Genomic DNA, 27441 nt, shown 5'->3' with positions numbered 1-27441 from the left:
TTAAGTTAGAAAAAAAAGGAAGTGGGAAGAAAAAGCAGTTTGCTGTGTTATTCTTAGGGAACTAGATTTCACCAAAAGTTTCAAATCTTGTCGTAATGTTTCACAACAGATAATGATACCAAATGAAAAAAAAACTATACAACAATATCTCTATAGTAACAGCTATTTGCAATGAAAGCGTCATCTTGATAACAAACTTAACAAGTTCCTGTTTGAGTTCATGAACACATTTCAGTGCTTAGTTAGCAGTGCTATTTTTCAGTGAGCTTCTTAACTAATTTTGAAACTTAATGAAAAAAATTCTCTATTAACCACAGCAGAATTAAATATATGAATTTAAATAAATTGATTTATTAATAACATAAATTAATTAACATATTTTAATACATTAATTAATTTAATAACAAAATAAATTAATTAAATAATATTCATGATTTGATTGAAATTTTGTATTAAATCGATTCAAAAGACGCTGAAATTTATTTTTCAAACCTGTTCGATTATTTTGTCAGATTTTTTATTTAAACCTTTGTAGATTTTTGTTACATTTTATACTATTGATTATCATTTTCCAATAACTGGACTTTAATTACACAATACCTCTTTAAAAACCGCTCGATTTTTTTTGTCTAATTTAATGTTTAAATCTTGTAAGCTTCTGTTAAATTTAATGTAACTATAATTTGCAAGTAAATGGATTTTAATTGCATAATTAATTCATAGATACTTTAAATTGATATTGTTAAACACCTTGTTTTTTACTTTCTGAATAAAATTAAGAAAATGATACTTCAAGTTATTTACTTATGCTCTATTGAATCAATTTAAAAGACGTTGAATGTTTTAAAAATTTTTTTATAAAACTGTCCGATTATTTTGTCTAGTTTAATGTTTAAAACTTGATCAATTTTGTTACATTTAACGTTATTCATTACAGTTTTCAAGTAATTGGATTGCAATTACACAATTCTTTCTTAAACACTTTAAATGAATATGACAAAAAAAATAGTAATTCGTTAAATATCTTGTTTCCATAACATTTTTTCACTAAAATTTGAAAATGATAGTTCAAATAATTTACTCAAGCTCTTAAATTTTAGTAATTCAATTTTTTCCCTAGAAGAAGAAATTACTTTTATCCTAATGGTGTAGATCACAAAAATTACTAACTGCCAGTGCTTATTAATATGTTTCACCAAACTTTGTTTCACCAAAACGTCAGTGTTATGCTATGTATTGACAATGCTCTATATGGATATGCAGAGCTTCTATGGCAGTTTTTAATAGACGGATATGTTTAGCATTCTCTATTCCGAAACGTTGCAAGTCCTTATCAGTTACACCAATCATGTGATATAGCTCAGTACAGCCATTTTTGTTCAGCAACTTCTCATAAATTGGGAGACCTAGAGATATTAACCAATCAAAAAGGCTGTTATAGTTGGCTTCAACAACTGGCTCACAACAGGAATCAGCCAGAAAATCATTTGGTACCTGAAACATAATTATGTTTTGTTTATTAAGGAAAATAATCATTACGTTGATTTAGTAAAAAAGATTCCTCGTGATTTGTGCCACACACTGCTAGTAAATTCTTGCAGCTTGTAAGGTTATAATGCCACTCACACTTATGAAACCTTAACCATTTGCTTACGGCAGGTACAACAAGTGGACCACATGTGATTGTACAGCATAGTACACCATAAGAAAAGGGTTAATAAGTTAAACCATAGTGTGGTATTAACACGATTGTGGCTTGAACAAAACATGGTTCAACATGACTTCATGGTTGCAGCAAATATGCGTAATATTATGGTACAAAATTGCAAACTGAATAACTGTTCTTTATGGTAATGACATTTCTGTAGCAAAGAAGCCCCAATTCTGGTTAATAATACGAAAGTATATGGTATTTAAACCATTCATTTGGTAATTTTTTCGTTCATATGGTTATAGTTTACGGGAAATTCTGGTTTTCAAAATTATAGTTCTGATTACAATGCATTTATTTAAGAAATACAAAACTTAAAAGTAAATTAAACCAAATAAAAGGTTTTTATGCCATGCTCTAAGGTGTCACAATAAAATTTAAAAATTTTACCACATTTACCATATTTTATCATGTGTAAAAAAAGCATATTTTACACATATAACAGTGAATCAAAAGTCACCTGTGAATTGTTAGTGGTGTTAATATCCCTTTCAAGGTTACTGTTACTATATCAGAGTTCTCGATTTTTTAAAGCTAACAATTAATTATACTAAAAAAATAATAAAATTCAAATTGTATTATAATAGTATTTACACGAATATCTCGGGAACAAGAGCAGTGATTTGATGCACTTTTTTGGCCAATTTTCTAATTTTCGAGGGGTGGGTGGCTACTTTTCTGCAATACGCAGCAAGCACACGATATAAAAACAAAAATGGATTGTTTCACCATTTTCAATAGCATTCGAATGGCTGAAAATTAAATAGAATTGTTTTCCTGTGACTTAGTCCGCTTTTTTTTTTGTCATTTCGTAATGTTTTTTTCTCCCCTTACTTCAATTTATTCACATACAATATTAAAAAAACGTATTTTTATTGTTTCATCACTAGCTATAATTTAACCAGCATGGAAAAAAAAACACATATCTTTTCAAAAACAAAAATGAAAATAGAAAAAATTATCTTCTTAGAAATCATAAAATCTAAAGAAAATCCTAAATATTTCATAAAAGTTTATAGCATGAAGGTCAATTTTGGAAAAATTCAGTTTTTAGATACTGTTTGATTACCTGCAAATCAACGTTGCTTTCAAAATGATTTAAGGAACAGGCACGAAAAGAATAGTGATTAACGAATAGTCTTTAAGAATATTAATGGAGAGGAGCATAATTTAGGAATTAATGCTTTGAAAATTATTATTTTATACTGCACATGGCAAAAAAAAAAGTTTTTATTGAAGTAGCAAAGTTTGGAAATCTTACAAAAACGAATAAAAGGAAAGTTTTACATGTCTATACAGTACACAGTTAAAATTTTCATTCTAAAATTATGGTAAAATAACTGACAGCAGTCTGTCCGTCCAATCAAGCATAAAGTTTACCGTAAAGAATATTTTTACTTTTACAGTTTTTAAACAGTTTACTACAATTAGACTGGTTGAAAAACCATGAATCTAAAACTATACTGCTCTTTAACCATTTACAACTAGATAGTTTAGCAGCTATAGCATGGTGTTGCCATCTATGCAGGGAATGAGAGTATCGTATTCTTAGTGACCAGGGTTATAAATCGGGGAGTGCAGGACACTAGATGCTCTTCATGTACAGAAGGGAATGGAGCATATAGTGTAGTGTCAACGCTGGGACTCTAAACACCGTTCTGTCGCTCAAGAGATTGACAGACTTGCTCTCTTGACTATAATATAAACCTATTTGCAAGGAACTAGGTGGCTTCATTAGGTGGACCTAGTTGGTGTATTTAAGATTTGGTTTAACCGTATTATGTGAAAGCAGTTAATGAACGGGTTTTCTCACTGCTAACAGTTAGAATACCATTTTATCTATTTTCATTTTGTGTTAATATGGCAAAATAACACTTAAATAAATTGTTATCTAACCATTTTGTCCGAGAAATTTGTATTAGTGTAAGCTACATGATAAGAGCTAGATTAAATTACTTACAGCTTGTCTACCACGTAGCTGTAACGAATGAATTCTTTCTCGGTCAAGGGATTCCGCAACGTCAAATATATCTTGTTGAAGCTCATCTGCATATCTTTGAACCAAGGCCGGTGGTATACCACAAAAGCCAGTCTGCAATAAAAGAAAGAGATGCTTTCTTTACAAAAAATAATAGATCGTTTACGAACATACCCAAATATAATATTCTATTATCACAGATATTAAAATAGAAGTGAATTAATATTTAAGGGCGGAAAAAGGTAAAACATTAATAGAATATACACGAATCATAATCACGAGAAGATAGATTAGAAATATTAGTTAAAACTGTTTAATTGTCAGAGGAAACTGATAGCAGTTAAAATATGACTAGTAAAAAATAATTAAAGATTCGTCACGTGGTCAAAATGGTTTCGATGCTTAAAAATTTTCTTTTTTCAAACGTTGTCAGTCCGTATAATTCTTTTATTTTATGCAATTATATTATGGTAAGAAACGTCGATACTTTTTTACTATATTTTTGGAATGGATTCTAAACTATGTAGAGTGCGCAAAAAAAAAGAGAAAAAAAAGCAGACCACCCTGAATAACTTTTGATGTAATGATCGGATTTTCACTTTTTAGGACTCAATCGTAAACTTTCGAGGGTGTGACTTCAAATATACTATTTAATTAGTGCAATTGATATAAGTTACGATATCAGACTCAAAAACGTATTTTGTTTTTAAAAAATACGCCATGTTTTTGATGGATTTGGATTTCTGGCCCTAAAATATACGGGATAGTTACAATTTGCGAAATATGGTCCCCGTAATTTGGTCAGGAGATTAAAGTGAATTGAAAAAATTTTGCGTACCGTTATAAAATTCGTTTATTAGAAAATAACTTCATTAAAAATAGCTTTTAGTAAATATTTATTACTTTTTATTATTTTATTTAATAATAACCTAAAAACATTTGAAATGTAAGTTACACAATTTCTTACATTATTTTAAAGAACGTAATTTTGCATGGTGAAATAAAAAATTCGAAATACTTAATTCCAAATAAAAAAAATCGAATTCCAACTATACGATATTTTAAAAATGAAATATCTCAGCTACCATTCGAATGACTTCTCCCAAATTTTGAATTTTTATTTATGAAATTGTATTCTTTAAAAAGGTGTGAAAATTGTATACCAGGCAATAAAATTTTTTCTTCAACCATTATTAAATGAATGTTGAAAAATGATAAATATTTACTGAAGGATGTTTCTGTATGAGATATATTTGAATAAACGAATTTCATAGCAGTGAGCAAATATTTTTCAATTCACTTAAAAAGTTCTTGAAATATGGCAAAATATGCAAAAAATAAAATTAACATTAGCGGGTCCAAACTTTTGACCGCTCTCTTGACCAAACTATGGGGCCCACATTTGCCAGATTACGGATACGTCCTACATAGGTCTTATATCTTGGGGGTTAGAAATCTGAGTCCATCATAATAATTGTGTATTTATTCCGAGGAAGCACGTTTTTGTGTGGGATTTCGTGTCTTAATTTATCGTCTCTACTAATTAATTAGCATATTTGAGGTCAATCTGTCGTACCCTTAAACTTGAGTCCTAAAAATTGAAGATCCGATCATTACATCAAAAGTTATGCAGGGTATTTTATTTTCCACACATACATATGGAACAATCTCTATAGTTCTTTAAAGTTTTTTTCCAACGGCAAGGCAAAAAGGCACAATAAAAAAAATGAAATGAATAACAAATACAAATGTAAGTCGAATAACAAAGAAAGAAGACCGAAGTCATTGCCTTAAAAGTTCTCTTGCTTCCCAATATCTTGAGGACTCAGTGTGTCCATGAAGGGCTCCACATAGAAGCAGGTAGTCCCTACCCAATTTCTCTCCAGATTTACAAAGTGGACAAAAAGTCGTGGTGGAAAGGCCTATGCTGTATAAGTGAGCAGAAAGACAATCGTGGCCTGTATATAAGCGGAAGGCCGCAACTGCATCACGTCTTGGTTTGTCAGGAATTAAGTTCTTTAAAGCTATATAAATATATTTATCACTAGTTTTTAATATTTACCTTATCACTGTAGGGTTCTGTGCATAAATCAATGAGCTCATCTTGAAGTTTCTTTGCCACGAAATAGTCTAGGGTAGAAAAATACTGAGGTGGACACTGTAGCAGAATTTGGGAATTTTCCCGTCTCCTCCTAGACTTTTTTGACTTTTTCTCTGACTTTATTGGATTAGTATCAGCCACTTGATACAGGAGGAAATCATTACTTAAACTGTCTCTAGTCTTGCGAGGCAATGTCAAAGATTTACCACCATTTTTCTGACTAGCGGAAGAAGACTTGCGATACTCTATTTCCTGAGGTGGGTTCACATAGCCATTAAACTCTGATTCGGGACTCACACCGAAAGGTTCGTGATCTGGGTTATAAGCCTGGATTTGGTCTTTTAGCTTTTTCCTTGATGACTCCATTAAATATCTCTCCTCTTTGGTGAGGTAAGCTCCACTGCTGGGATAAACAGCTCCATTCATGTGGTGGTTCAAAACTTGACCAGATACAGGAAGATCAGAAAATTTCTCTAAATAGTTTACATGCGAAAAAAATTGTTCTTTAATGGGCGAGTCTATAATAAGTCCTGCTCTCGAAATGTAGAGTTGTTCTGAATAAGCGCTTATACCATTCCCGTATGAATAGTGTATTTTTTCTTTCGATTGGAGGTCTGAGTAGAAACAAAATTTGTCCGGCGTTTCCTGTAGAGGGATATTTAATATATCCCTCTTTTTTTCCAAATCAAATTGCTGCTTAGTGTCACTGCAATTTGGTTTCGATCTAGAAACAGAGGGTAATCCATGATCTAGATTATTGGTCTCAATATTTCTATACTGAGATTCGAGATTTGACTTAATAGAGTTCGATAGATGTGTTTTGTAAGTGGGAGGTAAGTTGATAGAACGAAGATCACTTTCTTTTCTACCTGCTGAAAAGCGTCGGGGACTAGGAATCATGTCCTGGCAAGTTCTCTGATGTGTGAATAAAGGTGCTTCATCACATGCGTGGCTGTTAATAAAACCTAAAAAAGTATAAAAATAATTACATTTTTGCTTGAATCAAAAAAATTATCAAAGATTTAGTTAGGAATGAAAAATATTTTTAGCAGATTTATCGGCATTTCTTTTTTTTATAATTATGATGCATTAAAAGGTAGGGAGTGCAATTTTTTGATAAAAGTACGTAACTCTTAACGAATGCCAATCTACTGTCAATAAGTTTCAAGAATTTTGAACAAAACCAGCAAGAAAAATATATTGTTCTTAGACAAATAGTAATGCAAGTATTCATTATAGTAATTCATCATAGTAATTCACATTATCGTAAATTTTAACTGTTTCTTATTATTTTTTACTCCAGTTTATAAAATGCATAAAAAACTGCTAAAAAGTAAAAAAGAAATATTAGGTATTATTGTCATATAATGGATAATTTTAAAATAAATAAAATATCCACTATAACAATTATTGTTTTATCAAATTGGACGAATATGGTACTTTAAATGCAGGTCTACATAACCTTTTACATCCCGTATTATATCGTATTTATATTATAAGCGATTTCAGTGCCACGCATGCCTTGTAATTTTGAACTCAATCCGGAAGACAAAGGAACTTCCTGGATCAAGTATGAGGATAAATGTGCCTTCGTGGAGGACTTTTTTATGGAATTAAACTGCGTTTGCGTTACATGGAGTGGAAAATCAGGAAAACCTCTCACGGTTAGCCTTACTGTGAGGGGGCTCCAACCATTATCAGTCAAAAACTGAGGATATTTTTACGTCAGCACTGTGGTTGGTGCGAACTGGGTGCGGAATTCGTATCGACTGGCTCACGTTGAGATTGAACCCGGGTAATCTCATCGGAAAGGCACGGGCTCTATCACCTGAGCCATTACGGCTCCTGCAATAGATATTGACCAACAAGTACAAAATAAATTTTTTTCCAATAATGTTCTTAAAAAAGTTTTTAGCATACGTAGGTGTTTAGGAAAATATTGATGTCCATTTTTTTAACTTTAAATAAATATTAAAGTATATATAATTAATATATTGTCCGCCAAATGATTCCGTCGAATGCAGCTATTAATAATATTGCGTAAACAAAATAATGAAATCGAAAGTGGGAGGTTTCAAATATACGACTACGGAGCTCATTACAACTCATCACATATCATATTTGCATTCACAAAGATTTTGCAATTTCAGCGAGTATCAGATTTTGAATAGAGGACACCATCCCAAGTTTATCACTATCAATATTCAACTCCGTAAGCTAATAATTATGAACACTATTCAGAAGACAAAGGAACTCTTGGATTAAACATTGGGACAAATTTCTCTTTGTGGAGGACTTTATGTTGGAAGTAACACGCACTTGCATTAAATGGCGAGGAGAAATTAAAATGACTTTTGTTTTTAAAAGAGTGTATTGCATTTTAATTGCATCATTAACAGCTTTATAAAACTTCTTATACAGTAAAAGTTTTAAATACAATGTTATTCGATGTATTGGTGTTATTATTATTTCTTTAATTTACCTGTATTTTGATCTAATGCATTCAAAAGTTTCATTCTATGTTCAAAATTGGACAATCCAAGTGAAATCAGCTCTTGTTCATCAATGTTTTTCAATGTTTCTAGATTATGATATCCGTTTAACACAAATACGTTCATATATATCTGAAAATATAAACGAATATTTCAATTAATTATTTTTCATTCAGAGTAAAATAATCGTTTGGCTATGAATTCGTCAAAACAGTCTAAATGAGTCAAAACAGTTTAATTTAACTGATTTAGTATATTAAAGAATTTTGGATCGAAAAGGTTGTTAAATTGACTATTAAGGATTTTAATTTCCTGAAATAAGGAACTGATTTTTATTGGAACAAAAGAATCTTGAAAAAATTAAAGAATTTATTTTCAAAATTGATACATTTCTTTTAATATTAAATTTTCAAAATTCTTTTCACAAAGCACAAGTGCTGCAAAAAACGAAAAAAATATATAATTTAGGATACATTGGTAATCGATACTTTTATAACTCTTGATATCTAATCGGATTGCCATCTTGATGGTTCATTTTTAAAATTATATAACAATAGCAGACTAAATGCAGCTTTTTTTAATATAAATGTTTAAAAGATTTGTCTTATTCGTAACAATGCTTTTATGAAAAAAAATTATTTAGATGATTTTTATGCAATTTTAGATAAACATATTAGTAAAATAGTGTCATTAAGTTAAATAATTATTGGTTATTGATTGTTATTAAATTAAATTCATTTTTGAGAATTTCATGCAATTATTTTAGGGATAAGGAATTAAACATAAATGTGCACGTAAACGTTGATCGAGGTGGGGCATAACGAAGTAAAAACTATTTCATTCTTTCATGGTCCTTCAACAGTTAGTTCAAATTTTCTTAAGATTCTGAATCTAGAGAAATTGCTTGTTAGATTTTTTGAGTATTATATAATCCGTTTACAGCAATTATTTCAGGAATATTAGCCTAAGCGTAATCGATCCGTAACACAAACTTAAGCTTTAGATTGAAATGAGTCATTACGAAGTATAATTTTTCCTATTCTTTCCGTTATTTTCCAATTTTCCTTTGTTCAGAATATAGATATACTGTGTTTTTGATATTTTTAATTATTTCAAAATTTGTCTTGCGTTATTTTTTCATGGATAACGCAAAACAAATAGTAACACGGACTTGAACTAAAGATCAAATTGAATCATTATGAAGTAAAATTTTTCGTATACAGTAAAACTTGTGTAAGTTGACCACTTGTGGTGCATTGTTTTAGTGGTTAACTTAGACAAGTGTTCAACTTATAGAGGGGTTGTGCCATTGTTTATTTTTTCGTCTCCTATATCATGTTGCTATATGTTTAAAAACTTTTTTTCGCTTGACTTAATAATCTCTTAAAATATCAGAACACGAAAACATGTAATTTGAAAACTTTAACAAAACAAAATCATTTGAAATTTATTCTGTTATTACTACACTTACAAACCTATTTGTTATAAAAATATTCCCTCATTATTGTTTGGCGCTGTTGTTTAGACTTTACATCAGCCCAATGTTTTGAATGAAAGAAATGGTCAAAACCTGACCCCCTACAGTTTCCCCAGATTTTTATGCAAAGTCAACTCACAAAAGGGTTTAGATTAGCTTTTTGCGCTATTTCACCAAACAAGTGAAATTTTAACATACATTGCAAAATGACAGAAAATTTTCAGAATTTTTTTTCCTGGTCAACTTATGAGGGTTTTAGAATAGAATTTCATAATACTCCTAGACAAAATTGACTTATTTCAGTGGTCAACATACAAGATAGACAGGTGGTCAATTTACAAAGGTTTTGCTTCTTTATATTATATAGGAAAAATTCCGTTCTTGATAATTGAGGTCAACTTATGCAGGTGTCCAACTTACAAGGGTGGTCAACTTGGCAGGTTTCACTGTACTTCATTTCTCGATTTTCCATTGTTCTGAATTTAGATCAGTGGTAACCGACTGAGAGCCCGCGGGCCACATCCGGCCAGCGAAGCCGTTTTTTGTGGCCCGCGAGCTAAAATATATTAGTTGTCATTTTATTGTGAACAATTTTCGTAAAAAATCTATATTGGTTTAAAATACTTTTCTTTCGTTGAAAAAAAACCTAATTTCTTTCGTTTCTGTGAAATTTAACATCCCAACGGTGCAAAAAAATGTATTTCTCAGGTAAAAATCGACTTATTTTAGCTTGTAATTCAACACTTTTGTCTTGTACAACTTGATAGAAATCTGAGAGTAATATTTAATGTTCCTTCAAACATAAAATTGCCCTATTTAAAATTTTGATAAAGTTGCAGCCCGCCATTTGACTGGTGTTTTAAATTGCGGTCCCGGCCTCATGTAAGTTGGAATACCTGATCTAGATCTATAGTGTTTTTGACATTTTTAAGCATTTCTAAATGTGTCTAGCGTAATCTTTTCATGGTGAACGTAAAACATTCCTAACACGCACTTAAGCGTTTGATGAAAGTGACTCATTAGGAAGAAAAAATTTCGTATTCTTTCTTGAAGATATAAAAATCTATTCCATAATTTTTTAATTTTTTTTATTGTGAATAGATCAAAATCATGTTTTTGATATTTCTGAGCATTTCTTAACGTGTTTCTCGTAATTTTTACATGGATATTATTCAAACGCAAGGCATCAGTAACACAGACTTAAATGTTAGATCAAAGAGAAGCATTATGTAGCAGTAGCGTTCTTTTTTGTAAATTAAATTTTTTAAGTCTAAATTTACATTGTTCTGAATCTAGAAAAAGCAAAGTTTCCGAAACACGTTCTGAATGTAAATGTTTATTACGATAAGCACAGTGTAAAAAACTCTTAATCAAATTTCGAAATAATGTACTGTCCTTTTTGGTGCACGATCCATCAAATCCATTTTACCGTAAAATGCATCAATTTCATTCGGATTTATTTTCAGAGTAGTTATTTTTTAGCTTGCTATAAATTTCCTTTCTAAATTTGCACCTAGGATAAAACTTTATTCTGTTTAGCTACCAGTTGCCTTCCCCATTGTCAGTTACTTATTAAATTTGTAGTTTAATTAGCAATAAAACTTTATTATTAGACTAGTTAAATTTTAATATTTAGTCCCATTACAAATTACCCCTTCTTAATCTGATAAGCATTTAATATATTTAATATTAAATATACTAAGTCTCCTTTTAATTACTTTTTGAAAACTCAGATATTGGAGAAAATAGGTTACTTAAAAATTGCGTAAATTTAAAATAAATTTGGCCAAAGATAATAAATGTATTGAAGAAAGCATAACTAAATTTCAATTAAAGAATTTCCAAACATCGTGCAACTTTAGACTTTTGCTAAGTGAAAAGAATTCAATGACTTTTCTTATTTTATAAATCAAAAATAAGTTTTATTTAAGAAATGATTAAGATAAAAAGTACGGTCAACCAGAGTGCCGGTGCTTTTTACCGCAACTTGATTCCTAATTTTTTAAAGTGCAGTTAATATAGTTTTAGTAGTCACTTTGTTTAAAAGTTATCATTTTGTTTCTTTATTATTATTGACAACAAACAAATTTAATTTCATTTTGCAAATTTTAATTTTTTATCATTTAGTAAACATTACCTGTAAATCCAACTGCTCCAACAGTTCTTCTAATGTTTTTGGTTGTTCGGCTGTTTGCTGAAAATATGAAATACGCCTCTGTGAACAACGCCTTTCATCGTTTATTATTTCTTCCACATTAATGAATTTAAAACTTCCAATATGGTTATTTAATCGTCCAACCCAGTAACCGGAACTTGATTTTGCCAAGATTTCAATTATATCACCTTTCTATTAAAATACAAAAAATCTAGATGAAAATATATAGTTGATTATATTACATAAGGCATTTTATCATGTATTAAACGTTTAAAAATGTTAATAAATGAAATTTATTTGTTTAGATATAAGATTTTCCAGAATAAAATTCCTCACAAAGTTTAACCTTGATTTTTGTATTTATTTTTAATGTTTTATCGTAATAATTATAATTTAAGAAGCACGCTTTACGTATTTTCGAAATAATAATAAAAGCATTAATTTTCATAAACTGGTTAATAAATTGTTGCTATGTTGATTTTTCTAGGCAAAAACTGATTTACAATAAATTCTTTATTTTTTTCTGTACAATTCGAACATCGTGAAAAAGAAACATTATCATGGAATATATTTTCATGAATGTAGAATGATATACTTTCAATTACTTTGAAATTTAGTTATTTCAGATCACGTTACAAAATCGACGTGTTTCACTATATGGAACTATAGTTTCACACTGAATTCTATTGCTGTTCCATAATCCGAATGTTCGTAATCTATTGGAGAGTTATAATTATATTATAAACTAACTGTATATTATAAACTGATTTGATGAAAAAGTTGGAAGTCTAATGACTGTTTTAAAAGTTAAAATTTTCTGAACGTGCTCCTCTCGATACGTGGCACGGAAACCAATCAATTATTAATCAGTTTTAACTTACTGAAGAAATCAATTCTTATTAAAATATGAATTCCTGTAAAGCACATACGTATACATGATATTCTTGCAAACTATTTAATAAAAATTGCCAACTGAACTTGAAAATAAATTTTTATGCATTTTTAAATTCTTTTGCTTTATGATTCAAACATTAATTTGCACGTTTTGAGCAGCTGAAGACAACTATTCGTGTCAGGACAAAATCACGTCAACGGCAAGAAAGCAGAATAGTTTAAAGACAAGAAAAAGACGCAGTGGCCAAACGAAAATATGAAAGGGATAATATAAAAGTTATGAAGTTATGAATCCAAGACATCGTTTTTAAAAGGAGATAAATTAGGACAGAAAACACATCCGTGGGCTATAGAGTTGGATCAGTATTGAATTCACTTACTAATCAAACGGTATTCATATGAAAATTATGAAAAAATTCAAATATGTACCACGGAACTAATGGACAGCTAAATGAGCTTAATTTACACAATTACAATTTCTGGTTAAAGCTAGAAAGTTTTTTCAAGAATTCATAACATTGATATCCGTTAGTTGAGTTATTTATCTATGAAGATGCAATCTAAACTCTTGTATTTAAAGTATATATCATAAATTAATGTTTTTCCAAACACAAACGTTGTTGCAAAGAATATGCAACCTCCTCAAACGTTCTTACAATGAATGAAACAAGATTCAAAGGAGAATTCATAGGAGTAAAAATAAGATTTTGGCTTTGCAATGGGCCTCTTCTTGATTTTAAAATATGTGTTTACAAGAATGAAATACATTTTAGTGTGGAATTTTTAACTTGATTAACTCTAATGGAGGCCCTGTGGCTGGGTTGTAGCACTTAGCTCTGCCATGCCACAGGCCTGGGGTCCTATTCTCCGATCCGACAGAGTTCATTCATCATTTCAATGGTACGATAAAATAGGTATCAAACATACTTGGAGACTAAACCCTGGTAAATCTGCTTTTGGCTGACCACCCAACCGAAAAATCTGCTCCGGCACCCCGGAGCCAAAAGTCAAGAAAACTGTGATGGTTACAGTAGATCTTGACCCTTCAAGGACTGCCATGCCACTTAGTATAATTTAGTTTTTTTTAGCTAATGAGAACATCACAAATATGCTTCATAAATAAAAAAGTCAATTGTGCCTTGCGCGTCATGTGTTTAACTAAAATTGCCCTTTTAAGATGAAGAGTTATCCTGGATTTAACTTGTAATTCAAGGATGCTGCAGTTTATACTGTACCTTAAATGCGAGACCGTCTTTATCGTATGGACTGGGAGTATAATCAACTAGAGCCCTTGCTTTCCCCAATACCCTGTTGCATTCCATGGAAGTTTCTTCATCTCCTGAGCAGCTAAATCCATGATTACTGTTTGATAATGGGCTTGGATGATCTGAAATACATAAATAGTAGCTATGATATTAAATTATAACTTGAAATTAATTGATTATCTTCACTTGTTGAATAAAATTTTAGTTAATTCAAGAAATTCAGTTTTAGGTCTTACGCTGTTGTGGTTGAAAAACATCCTTTTGAATTATCTGAAGATTTAGCTAAAGTAACAGTTTATACATTAAATGAGTTGGTTAATTATTAGATGGCGTTGCTTGTCTTTGTTCTATATATATATCTTTTTGGAAACCTTTAATCTTCGTGATATTTCGCGGTTTGAAAATATTTTAGTATTCCCGAGGGCCATTACTTCAGCTTTTGTTACATGGTGAAGGATCGCCTTTTTTACCTATGATGAAAATTTTCTAACTCATTATTTATACACACAAAATATTTATTTATACACACTGCACACGAAACAAAAAATAAACAAATAACTGCAATTAAGTATAAAACTGCGAAACACATAAACACCGGACATAAAAGTCACAGAAACACGTCCTCAACTGACGAACCGTGTGACCGCGCCTGAAACCGGTTTGCACTTGTTTACGTTCATGTGTCAATTGGTTAATCTCCCTAATAAAAACCCATTATATGTATGTCTGAACATAAGTATTGCATATAATCTCGTATAAAACATGTAATTAAGAGACGTTTCAAATTAATAAAATGTATAAAACGTTACATTTATACAGGAAATTAATAATATAGCATCATATTAAATTGATATGTGCATTAAAGGTATTAAAAAACAAGATATTTTAATGGTTGTGTAATGAAGTTAGAACAAAAGAGGTATGTAAATTATTTTTGACAGATTCGTTATAAAGCGAAAAATAGGAAAATAAAACTTGCATTTTCCTAAAAGCAACAAGGACCAAAAAAAGAAAGACAAAAATCAATTTAACAATTGAGTTAAATGACCGAAGAAATGGTTGAAGTGTAAATAACAAAATACTCAAGTGAATAAATGAATTAATTAGAATTAAATAAGGAAAAATTAAGAAATAAATAAGTTCATCTGAAATTAATTCCTCTGGGGAAAAAATTTATTATATAGTTTGGTGAAAATATCAGGAATAAACGGGGTTTTGTTTGCAAAATGTGTGGTTTAAAGTTAAAAAAAAATCCAGTAGAGACTAAAAAAAATTGAATCAACTAATGATGGAAACAAAAATTACTAAATGAAGAACGAGGAATTAAAGAAGAAATAGACGAAGAAATACGAAAGAAATCTCATGCACGTGTGAGCAAATGAATATATAAGCGGATAAATGAATAATGGAGTAAATTATGGAGGAAAAGGATTGAAAGTGGGAATTTATATACGAATAAATGATACATCCCACAGTAAATGCTCAAACAAATGAATTTGTGATTTGCTTAATAACTGAACACTTATTGACTGAAGCTTACAATATTCTTCATACCTGCATCAAAACGAGAAGAACTCATTCAAAAATGACCCTTTCTCGTCTTAACACGAAAAAAAGATGCTACCTTTTGTAAATAAAAATTGCACCTGAAGCTCAATTTGTATGATCTGTACATGTTTAGCGTACCAGGTATTTTATATAACCACTTTTAAACGAAACCATGCTCACTTATTTGTTTGCAGCTAAGAAGAGACTAATATTTAATCGGCATAAGTCAATATTTTTTTCAAGTCAATTAATTATTTATGTCACTTACTGGATGTACTAACACAATCTTGAACTATGTCACTTACTGGATGTACTATCACAATCTTGAACTATGCCACTTACTAGATGTACCTGTTTGGCATGCAGATATCCTATTTATCCACTTTTATACAAACCCACATTCATTTATTTGCATATTGATAGCGGAAGAGTCTAATTTTCAATCATTTATCTTATCTCCTATTTTATATCTTATATTTTCTCCCATTTGGTTTCAAATTAAATTAATTATCTATGTCACTTACTGGATGTATTATCACAATCTTTTGCGAGGTTTTCGGTTGAATGTGGCTCTTTTTCCACAACAGTATTTTCATTAACCTAAAAAAAAGTAAAAAGTTATTGTGAACAATTGTATATCTTTTACACTTAAGTTGAGAAATGCTAAAATATAAAATCTAAAAAAAAATTTTTTTTTATCATTCATATTTCAAACTATTATTAATAATTGATTTTGTAAGTTAAAGAATTTTCCCTGATGAATAACTGTTTTTTTCTTGATCTAAATTAATAAGTGCAAATTTAAAAAATTATTGGAAGTGATAATTATGGTTTGGAAGTGAGCCGTATGTGGAGGATTTTACCTTTAAGGTAGAAAAAGATACCAGTGTTTCATGCATTATTTCATAACTATAAACTATTAAAGTGCTAAATATAAAAATTTTCACTCATTTTGTCCTGAATTATTACAAAATAATTAAAAAAGTATAAAAAATATGTTGAATACAAATTATGCGTCAAAGTGTTAAAAAGATTCATACTTTTTATATCTTGCTTTATATCATGTTACAATTATATATTAGGATAATATACTACGTTCATCACATTCCAATGTCAAATATATTCATATCATGCTAATATTCTTGAAATAAGTCTTATTTTCTTAAATATCACTTAAAATTTTGCATTAGAGTAGAAAATAAAATATTGGAGGTACTATTGTTTTCAATAATTGTACATAGTCTTCTGAACTAGTTCCCTCATCTGTTATCTAAATCAACATTTTAAATAATTTTAACGGAAATTAAATCTTGAAATCCACCATCATACACTGCAACCAATAAAAGAAGATTAAATATTACGTATCTCACCATAGTTTATATTTATCTGTCAAAATTTTAATCCTTAAATTAATATCCACGACCAATCAATTAAGATAAACTGCTTCGATATCAACATTACATTTTAATGGCGCAGAAGAGAAAGTATTAATTTATCAGTCAATCTTCGTAAAATGTTGAAACGGTTAACGAAGGCATGTTAGGTTTTCTCTCCCTATCTCTTGTCATTTTATATTGATTCCAGTTGCAAAATCGAAGACATGCCACCCCCAGCTGCTGTTAAAGGATTGATCAAGACAGTTTTGAAACTCGAGGGTATTTCACACGACTATCCAGTTGGATGCTCGTCGTTACTAGCTCAACTCACAAGCTGTTTAGATCTTAAAATATGAGGGATATGATATTATTAATTTGTTGTCAGTTTATGAAATAAAACTTCCAGACAGGAATGTGTTTAAAAAATTAAAGTATCTCTCATTTAAACCGTGTCTTAAATGCGAGTGTTCGCAGTGAAATTTAATCTTAGTAAACCAGCATGGTTTGACGGTACTTTTGACTGCAATCAGAAAAATATGTTTTCACAGTTGTTTAATTTTCTTAGGCTTAGGGTTGACGTAATTTTTAAACAAAATAAAAAATTTGTTTTTATATGAGTGTTTAAGTTCAGTCAGATAACGACTACGATTAGAAACTCGAATTCCATTATTCTTAACAGGCATTTGAAATATCTAAGAGAGAAGATTATTTTTTTTTATTTCCAATGAGCTGCACAAGTACGCACTCATGAGCAGACCTAGTGCGTTCTCCAGAAGTGGTATCCATTCTTTGAGGACCACCACAGTGGGTGAGATACCGTTGGCCATGTTAATTTGGACGTCTAGTTTCTGCCACACTGGATGGCAGCACTGAGACTAGAAGATTGACGGACATTTTTTCCGCAATAAAAAATGTATGCAATGTATTTAATTATTCGTAGTAGCAATTGAGAAAACTATAACAAGTTTCCTTAAACATTTGAAATGTTTTTTCTGTGTTTAGTATTTAAAGCCTTATATTAGATTAAATTTTTAATATTGTGAGTCGTTTCGATAATTTTGGAGCATAAATAAATACAATTACGATTCATTTTTTATAGAAATAGGTGTATAGTGTTATAATTAAACAATCAATAAATTCAAATTTCGGATTGCAATTATTGACACGAGGCTTATTATAGTCATGAGGTGATGTTCATTTTGAAATAGAGTGCATCCAATAAACGTGTTTTCATATGTCTGCGAGCAAAATGTCTCTGAAGAGCAAAATATTTCAGAAAAGAAGCACTGATTACTCAATTTAGCCCTTGCTTTCAATGTATGTTGAATTAGTTTATGGTGTTCAAAACTGATATTTGTGTCCGGATATATATTCGTTGTGAATTTTAATAATGACGATTCTATATCCTTAATTAGTTGCTTTTATTGCATTCACCTTTTTTCAGGAAGAAAACATCAGCATCCACTTGCAGTTTTTCTTACACCTTTCTGGACTATATTATAAGTCGAAAGTTGTTTCTTTTGGCAATTTTTCACAAGCCCTTACAATTGTGGCTATAGAGTTATGGTAGCTCAGGTGATAGAACGTTTGTCTCTCAATGAAGAAAAGCGGGATTGAATCCCAGCTATGAATGATCGATATTGAATTCTGCACTCGACTTGCACCGACCAGAGTTCTTACGTAAAATATCCACATAAATATTACGTAAAATATCCATCGCCAATAGCCCATTGTGCAGCTCTAGAGCGACGTAAAATTAACAACAACAACACACAACCACAACCCGTTTATAGGGCGGGTCACATTCACACACAGAGGAGAGACAAAAAAAGAAACATCCAAGTCTTGCCCGCGATTCGAACCCAGGACCTTTCTGATGCAAGGACAGTTCCCCGCCCCCTACACAGGCCGGTCGGCGAATAAAGTATTAAGAGATAGAAATTAATTTAGGATATGTTATCAAGGCTATTTTTTTCTTAGTTTGTTAGAAATCAAACTATGCTTACTAATGATGCATTAGAATATTTAGAAGATCTCAGACGACATATTCGGTGTTTCACTTCTCTTTTCAGATCCCTAACTCGACCACTCCACGTGGACGTGGAAGAAGAACTGTGAGGTATGCACGTAGATTCAACGTGTTCCTAGAAATAAATTAGATAAAATATGTAATTAGAGAAAATAGTCAAATATCATTATTTAATTATTTGCTTCTAAAATACGTTAAAAAAGTTTCAACTTTGACATTCTATTGTTTCTTCATGAGCATTTTTTTACTCTAAAATGCATTTTAATCCCATTTATGAGGTCTTTTCGGAAGTCGAATTGCGTTTGTTTTTACTTAAGTACTAGTGCATTATTATGAAAGTTTGAGTAAAAAGTTTAGAATTGAGTATAGAAAGTTGGCGCTTTATCATTTTGTTCTTTGTTAGTGTCCTATTTTTTTGTTCTTTTTTAGCTTCCATGTCATTTTCTCAATTTTCTTGTTTTTTTTATTGGAAATGAGGATATTTTAAAAAAAAACTTTTCCATGGTTCGTTTTAAAAATTTTGACACCAGTCTTACCTGTTCAACTTCATCTGAATCTTCTGGAGCTGGTGGAGATAATAATTCTCTTGACGAATCTAAACTGGGGCTCTGTAAATAAATAAATCTTTAGTTTGTAGTGAAAAAGCACATAATTAGTTATTTATAATTAGGATTTACTAAATAATATATTTTCAAAAATTGAGGGCTTAGCATTTACGTTTATATATTTAGAAACTGAAGTCTTCATTTACTGAAAAATGTATTAAAAATACAGTTTCAGACGCAAGTCAAGATACTTTTTTTATTCACAAGACTAAGATTAGTGTTTTAAAATGTTTCTTTGTCATATTATAGCTTTAAAGTTCTTAATAAATCTTTATAAAATATGCATAAATTTTAAATTATTACATTGTTACCTATTGAATGAAACCTAAAGAAAAACTTAACATGTTCAGGACACAATTAAATAAAAAAAAACTAACGATATGAAATACCGATTTGGGGTTTAAATTAATATGTTTTTTCGGAATCTGTGTAGGAAGGAAAAAATAAATTTAAAACTAATAGTTAATATTTCTTATGGAAATTCAAATTTATGAATTTTTAAAGTTGAATCAAAAGTAATTTTTAAAAAAAATTCTACTTTAAATTTACTTGCTATTTGCAAAAAAGAGATTAAAAAAATGAACTTACTGCTATACGTATATTTAAAAATACACTTTCCTATGTAACGAATGTTTTTTTTTCTCACTTTTTACTACTTTAATGTGTCAACTTTATCACTACATTATAAAACATTCAGTATGAAATACAATCTAAACGTCATAGAATGATATACCTACTAGCAGTATTGAGTGTAACTATTGTTTCAATATTTTGATATTTATTTATGAATCTAACTGTCAGAAAAAAATAAGTTTTTAAAATACAATTAAATGATTTTATAAAATAGTAATTTTAAAAATATTAATGCTTTGTGTAATTATAATCTATTTATTAACAATAGCTTTTAAAAGTATGTAAGCTCATTGCAAGATTTTTTTAGTCAACAACGTGGTTAGGGCTTGTCTTATTCAGACTACCATACACAAGTAATAAAATTCCTAATATATAAATAAGACTTAATCGTATTCACAAAACTTTCAAGTAGTCAAATTGAAATGGCCACTACGTGCATAATTAGCATATAGATAACTTGCAATGCTTCTGTTTACTGCAGAAAGTCTTTGGTCAGATAACATATAGTGTAGCTACCTTTTTTGTGGGTCCCGCAGTGGACTGATCGTTAAGACACGGTTCCCAGCAGATCACCGAAGTCAAGCATCACTGGTTGCGGTCAGTGTGCGGGTGAGTGACCACTTGGATCAGTGTGCATAGGGACCGAGGGTGTGCGGTATTGATCCTCGTTAAACTGTTCTACCGTAAAGTACTCGACTTCGCGAGCAGGTCGTCGGGCTACCGAAGCGGCGGTGCCGTCCCCTCTGCAGAGGATGAAAATTGTGATGGTATGTCTTCGGATCATCCTGTTTCCCTGACCGTCGCCAATAGCCCATTGTGCAGCTCTAGTGCGACGTAAATGAACAACAACAAACTTTTTTGCGGATAAACCATAATATATCTATTGTTTGATAAATATAAATAAAATATTACTGAAAGATAAAAAGATAAAGAAAAAGATAAAAAGAAAAAGATAAAAAGAAAAAGATAAAAAGAAAAAGATAAAAAGAAAGAAAAAATTAGCCGACCGAACTGTGTCGGGGTCAGGGAACTGGCCTTGCATTGGAAAGGTTCTGGGTTCGAATCCCAGGCAAGGCATGGATGCTCTTTCATTCTATGTACTATGTTTCCTTATGTACTGTGGGAGTGACGTTGTCCCACCTAATATGATAATACTGAAAGAATGGCTAGCAATCCTGCCCTGTAAATGCCTGAATTGACGAAATGTTAACACAGGTGGGCATTGGAAATAAGCAAAAAACAGTATTGCAGACAACATCTTATATATTTAGTGGTCTAATTCTGTATCACATTTTCATACTACTCAAGCTTAATATCCCTAGCGGAAGGATTTGAAAAATATCGGAAAAGAAGAGATTTGGTACCGCATATGATTAAAAATAAGTCAAATCTATACTTACGTTTTTACTGCTACCTTTGCACTTATATGTCGAGTAGCACCCATCAGATTTAGATCTCCGTCGTAAGCTCTTGTCGTCAGCTGAAGCATCTTCAGTGGTTGGTGATATGCGTTTCGTCTTCATTTCCTCAAAGCTATCATCGATACAGGCAGGACTAAGACTACACATTATGTTGCCACAATCACCGCCACATGCAGTAGGCACGGTGCTGTCGTGTGGGTCGATTGTGGATGAGGTTGAACAATTTGCTGAGTGATTGGCACGTTCTGTGGTGGTTGATAATGGACTTGGTTCAATGGCATTGGATAATTCGTTTTGGAGCTCCTTAACTGGATCGGATGAAAAAGATTTGGAATTGTTGGAAGATGTTTCTACGAGAAGATAAATTATTGTTAACTCTTTCGTAATTTTTATTTCATTCTGTATTATTTAAACTTATATTTTTCACATACCAATTCCTAATAAAGCATTTTAATTGAAAAGTACAAAGTTAAAAATGGAGTTTTTATATTAAAATAAATAAGCATTAGTTTGCAAACATTATGCACATATTTTAGTATTTTATTAACAAGAAATAGTACACAATAACTATATAATTTGTTTTTTTGTTTATATAAAAACGAAAATACCATTATCAGAACCAATAAAGTTAAAAAAAAGTATAAAGCAGCAACTTTAAATTTCTTACATACCATTAGATAACTGTATAATTCGCATATGCCTTTTAAGTGGAAAATAATCAACAACGAGGGCTTACGCTCTCTTGGTTAATTATTTTCCTGGTGCATCCCAAAAGGACCAAAGGCCACAAAAAGAGAGAATAAGTTTTTTAACCAAGAAAAGTTAAATTGGAAGATTTATTGTATCATTCGATAAGAAATCCACAAAGATTGTAAATGCATCGTTTTACTATTATGAATGAATCTAAGATTTCATGCCTATTTCCGCCTGACTTTCCAATATTTAGTTTCAGTTTTTAATGAGAAGTAATTCCTATTTCATGAACTTTTTGATTATAGATCACGACCACTTAGAAATTAAATCCCTGGAGTCCTATCATTCCCCCTTTATCCATATGGAATTTAGGATGGTTCAGCTTTAATATGCTGCAACATCAATGGAGTTTTTACTTTAAATACTTTCATTGAAGCTTTCATCAAATGTCAATGGAAATAATTCACTGTAAATGAACTCTGCATCAAGGCAGTGAAGCATCCTCAGCGCAGCATCTACAAAATCCATTTTACCATTAAGTCAATTTTTACATCAAAAATTTATACCGTAATTATTACAGTAATATTTATATTTATTTCATTACAGTTAAATGGTTTTAGAGTAAAAATTACGAGATCAGATTTTTTGTTCAGCAGCATTTTACAGTAAATATGGATAATACGGTAAAAAAAAATTGTCTCCCTCAGTGCCGGTACTTTTTACCTTACTTTGATGAGGGCTATTTTACAGTATTGCTTTGAAAGTGTACAACTGTTTTACTCTTAGTTTCAAAATGAATCTTTCAAATATAGTAAGTGCAGCTATATTTCGCTAAGAATAATCATGTGCGGATGTTCTAATGGATGTTAAAATAACATCGCTTCGATAGAATATAAAACAGAATTTTTTGTTGGAGAGATCACTGAAATGCGAGGGGGTTGCACAATATAAAGAAAATGTAGTTATATCAAATGCATGCCACCCTGAAACTGCTATAAGTTGTCATATATAGTTTTTTTGAAATCAATTTAGCAATACTATGTTTGGAATAAAGGAACATTTTATAAGAATATATATTTATTGCTTAGCATTTTAAAATATTAAACTTATGGTATCAAGCATAAATACAGCAAATTTAAAGTTTTCTTACAGAATAATTGAAATGATATATTCAAATGTAAAATTTACCATTGATAAATAAAGATACGTAGTTTTTGTCCTTCTTCTTTGAGCCTTGTGAAGACCATGACATGGTTCTTCCCAATTCAGAAACAAGCTGATAAAAGATAAAATAGATTTTTTTTATTTAATAAATTTCATTTATAATTTTTATCGGAATGTTTAAAATCATTATAACAATTATTTAACTATAAGACATTAAGAAGGTAAAAAAGGAAAAGGATGAATCTTATCCCTTAAAAACAGCTACAAAACAGCTCTTTTGAAGAAAAGAAGAAAAAAACCTTTTTGGAACGTTATTTTTCTAAATTCTAACAAGAATAAGGTGCTCCAACACCTTCAACAACATTAAAAAATAGTAATTTGACAAGTTAAATTTTGTTTTGATATGTAAAAGATTCTGAAAAAGATTTTCTGAAAGTGCATTTTTACCAGCAATTTAAATAAATGACATTCCTTTTACAAAATTTTTTGGGAAAAAGCGTAAGAATAACCGCTTTTATAAAAGTTAGACTAAGAAGAAAATAACCAAAACTACCAGAAAATGGTAAGATTTTCTGGTCTATGGGAACTACAATAATCTCAGTAAGGTTTTTACTAAGCGCTTTTTCAATGATTTTAGTAAAATTGATAGTCTAATATGGTTTTATAACCTGTGATAAAATTTAGTAAATGGGTAAAAATTTCGAAATTTTATTTTGATATTTTGGAGCTAAATTAATAATTTTAATTCACTTTTAAGTTTTTTATTTCTTACTAAGTGTATAGTAATAAGAACTATGATTATGAAAATGAGAATTTCCGGTAAACCGTTACCATCTAAACGGAAAAATTACCAAATGAATGATTCAAATACCAGTTTTATTAACCAGAATTATGATCTTTTGACGAGATATGTCATTTCCTTACGTGTAATTTCACTTGAATGTTTTCCTATATAGAGTAATATCACATATCTGTAAATGAGCATTTATTACGATCTTCAGCACTGTATATTAAGCTGCCTTGGTGATTTCAGCCTTATGAAAATTATTTTAATTTTATTTTGCTTACGATAAGTTCTTGGAGGTGTTTCTTTAATAATTCGGTACGTTAGGATTTATGCAGTCAAGTTGCAAAAAATAATTTTTTTCTTAATAAGAAACACTCACTAAAAATGACTAAGTTCAGCTCACTTCAGTTAGTTAAGAAAGAAGGTAAAAAAATCAAGTATCAGTTTTTTAAAAAAAGTGTTTACACCTATCTTTGCGAAATGAATGCGCTTAGCTCTGTAATTAAACTAACTCAAGGGCAGCAAAAAACGTAAAATAAGAGAAAAAATGCTTTAAAATATTAAAGATTTAAAGAATAAATCTAAAATCCATCATTTATGCTGTAGTTTTTTTAAATCATTGAGAAGTTTTTAATAATGCCATTCTTGTAATTACCGTGTCTTCAAAATTGGCTCGAATGAAAGTCGAGTTTCAAAATTAATTAAAAATACAATAAGCCATAAACTTTAATTTTATTAATGTTTTGAAAAAATTGCAAAAAAATTTTTTTAAAACAAAAGTTTTTTTTTGAAATAAGAGTCTGTTTATGGTAGTGAAAAAAGAACTTTAATATTATTTCGAAAAAAAATTAGAATTTTGACTTTTTTCATTTTTTTACAGAAAGAAATTCCCAAATATGGTTATTTTTTTCCACCCTACAGTCCCTTAACTTATCCCTTAAGTTTCAAAATTTTTAGAAATCACTTTTCATCAGGTAAACTTATTTCAATTGGTGTACAATATTTTAAAATCATAATAACAGTTTTAATATTATATCAGCTTATAAATTGACCTTATTAATAACATTAAAAATATATCATAAATCAAAATACTGAGCATCGCATACTTACCGATTGCGGAGGTTTGGAAGGTGTTGATATGTGACTGTCTTGCACCATTTTGATAATTTTCATTTGCCCCTCTTCATTCGCATCATTATTGCCTGTTGATACATCTGAAAAGAGAAAATCAAATATTCTTCAGTATATTCCTTTAAAATCGGGCAAAGTAATCAAACATTTCCGTTTAATTTCATTTTTGGGCCGTTGTTTAACGACCGTCGTTTCCAGATGTTTGTGTAATCAAAAATGCATTTCAACTCTAGAAGTATGAATAATGACTAAGGTGAATACGGTTGCAGTGAAAAGCTATGTTAATAGAGTGAGTAATTTCCTGGAAGTAAGCGTTCATTATCAGATACTTCTATTGACAGAATAACCATAAACAGTGAAAATTGCATATGCAAATAGAAATGGAAATCGCGTCTCAGATACGAGAAAAGGTATTCGGGAGAAGTGAGTGTTTGTGTTAAGAAAATCGAATTGGTTCTGTGAGAGTGGGTTGAAGTTTACATTTTAAATTATAATAAAATGAATGTTTACTTATGTGGGGATGGTGATTCGATTGATGTTTTATCATTACATAAGCATTTACGTGGTAAAAAATGTATTACATCTCTATGGAGCTTTAACAAATTGGAAACATCATAACACAGTGCCATTGTAATTGTATCTGTTTACTAGGAAAAAGCAATTTCGATAATATTCAAATATGCATGCTGTTTTCTTAATGCTGTTAATTTTGAGAATGAAGAATACTGTTACACTGTCTCTAAAACTGTAATCATTTAACTGTAATTTAATCTTAAAACTATAACTCAACTAAAGTTTTGCTTAAATTAAACTAAATTTAACTTAGTATTTTAAACTTTGTTTCTCATTTAAAACATTCTTCGAAAGGGAAAAGTGGACCTTTAAAATCTTAAATACGTGCTTTCTTATTTATAAACTGCAAGAATTCCTTTTACAAAACGTGATATGCTTGGCATTAAAAACATTATAGAGAACTTAAATTATGTTTCAGATCTAAGCAAGATACCTTGCATTAAGAAACAATGTATTGTCAAAACTAACTGAATAAGGTAATATTAACCGTATTTTTAAAACTGTGGGAACACCAAAACACTCGGTAAATTTTACCGAAAGGTTTTGATATGTATTTTGATAAACGATGATGAAATTTATGTAATAATATGTGATGAAATTTCGTAATTTTATAAAGTAACACGAGAGCATTGCATTAAAGCCATTTATTCGGCTAAATTTAATTTTCAATCTTGAATTTTTTACTAAATATGGGGTAAAAAAATGTGACTTACACCCTTGTGCAAATTAATTGAAACAAATTTTTCTTTCGTATTTTTTAAAGAAGATGTTTTGGGGTTGTTTTGGTTTCAATGGGGTTGGGCCTTTGCAGCCTATTGACGGTATGATACGTTCTGAGCAGTACATTACTATTCTGGGTAAAAAAGTTGTTCCAGAGTTGAAAAAACGATACCCTGATGGAACAGGGATTTTTCAACAGGATTTAGCTCCTTGCCATACGTCCAAAATTGTCAAGAAATTCATGTCTGAGAATCAAATTGAGACATTGGAATGGCCGCGGAACTCTCCGGCTATCAACCCAATTGAGAATCTCTGGGCCATATGCAAGAATCGCCTATTAAATATGGACTGTACAACTATGGAGAAGCTAATCACGGCGTTAATTCATATGTGGTACAAGGACACAAATATTATAAGTTACTGTAAAAAATTAGTGGAATCCATGCCGAATCATGTCCAAATGTTAATAAAGTGTCGTGGCGATCATATTATGCACTAAAAATTTTTGAGTTTGTATAAATTTAAATAAAATATCATTTTCTCTTAGTTTTCTGAATTTATTGAGTTTGTTTCAATTAATTTGCACAAGGGCGTAAAAACCAATATTTTCCGGTAAACCATTTAAACGGAAAAATTACAAAACCGGTGGTTTAAATATCGTCTAATTCAGTTTTAATATCAAGAATTA

At 30.2% G+C, this 27441-nt stretch overlaps 1 protein-coding gene across 1 annotated transcript in view; it reads right to left on the bottom strand.

Annotated features, from left to right (window-relative positions):
- Window positions 1-536: 536 nt before the first annotated feature.
- LOC107436158 (SAM and SH3 domain-containing protein 1) overlaps window positions 537-27441 on the bottom strand; it is a 100617-nt gene continuing 73712 nt past the window's right edge. The window contains exons 5-16 of the mRNA XM_016047750.4: window positions 25440-25543; window positions 23567-23654; window positions 21665-22035; window positions 19563-19634; window positions 19004-19141; window positions 16146-16221; window positions 14044-14195; window positions 11897-12106; window positions 8273-8414; window positions 5752-6755; window positions 3672-3803; window positions 537-1494 (exon numbers count right to left, since the gene is read on the bottom strand). Coding sequence (XP_015903236.3) covers window positions 1225-1494; window positions 3672-3803; window positions 5752-6755; window positions 8273-8414; window positions 11897-12106; window positions 14044-14195; window positions 16146-16221; window positions 19004-19141; window positions 19563-19634; window positions 21665-22035; window positions 23567-23654; window positions 25440-25543 — 2759 coding nt within the window. The 3' untranslated portion in view covers window positions 537-1224. The remainder of the gene's footprint in view (window positions 1495-3671; window positions 3804-5751; window positions 6756-8272; window positions 8415-11896; window positions 12107-14043; window positions 14196-16145; window positions 16222-19003; window positions 19142-19562; window positions 19635-21664; window positions 22036-23566; window positions 23655-25439; window positions 25544-27441) is intronic.

The sequence above is a fragment of the Parasteatoda tepidariorum genome, chromosome 8, assembly GCF_982258835.1.
Source record: "Parasteatoda tepidariorum strain Cologne lab strain chromosome 8, Ptep-v5.0, whole genome shotgun sequence".
Classification (NCBI taxonomy): Eukaryota; Metazoa; Arthropoda; class Arachnida; order Araneae; family Theridiidae; genus Parasteatoda; species Parasteatoda tepidariorum.
Note: the sequence above shows the minus strand (reverse complement) of the source record. Positions and strands in the feature narration are given on the sequence as shown.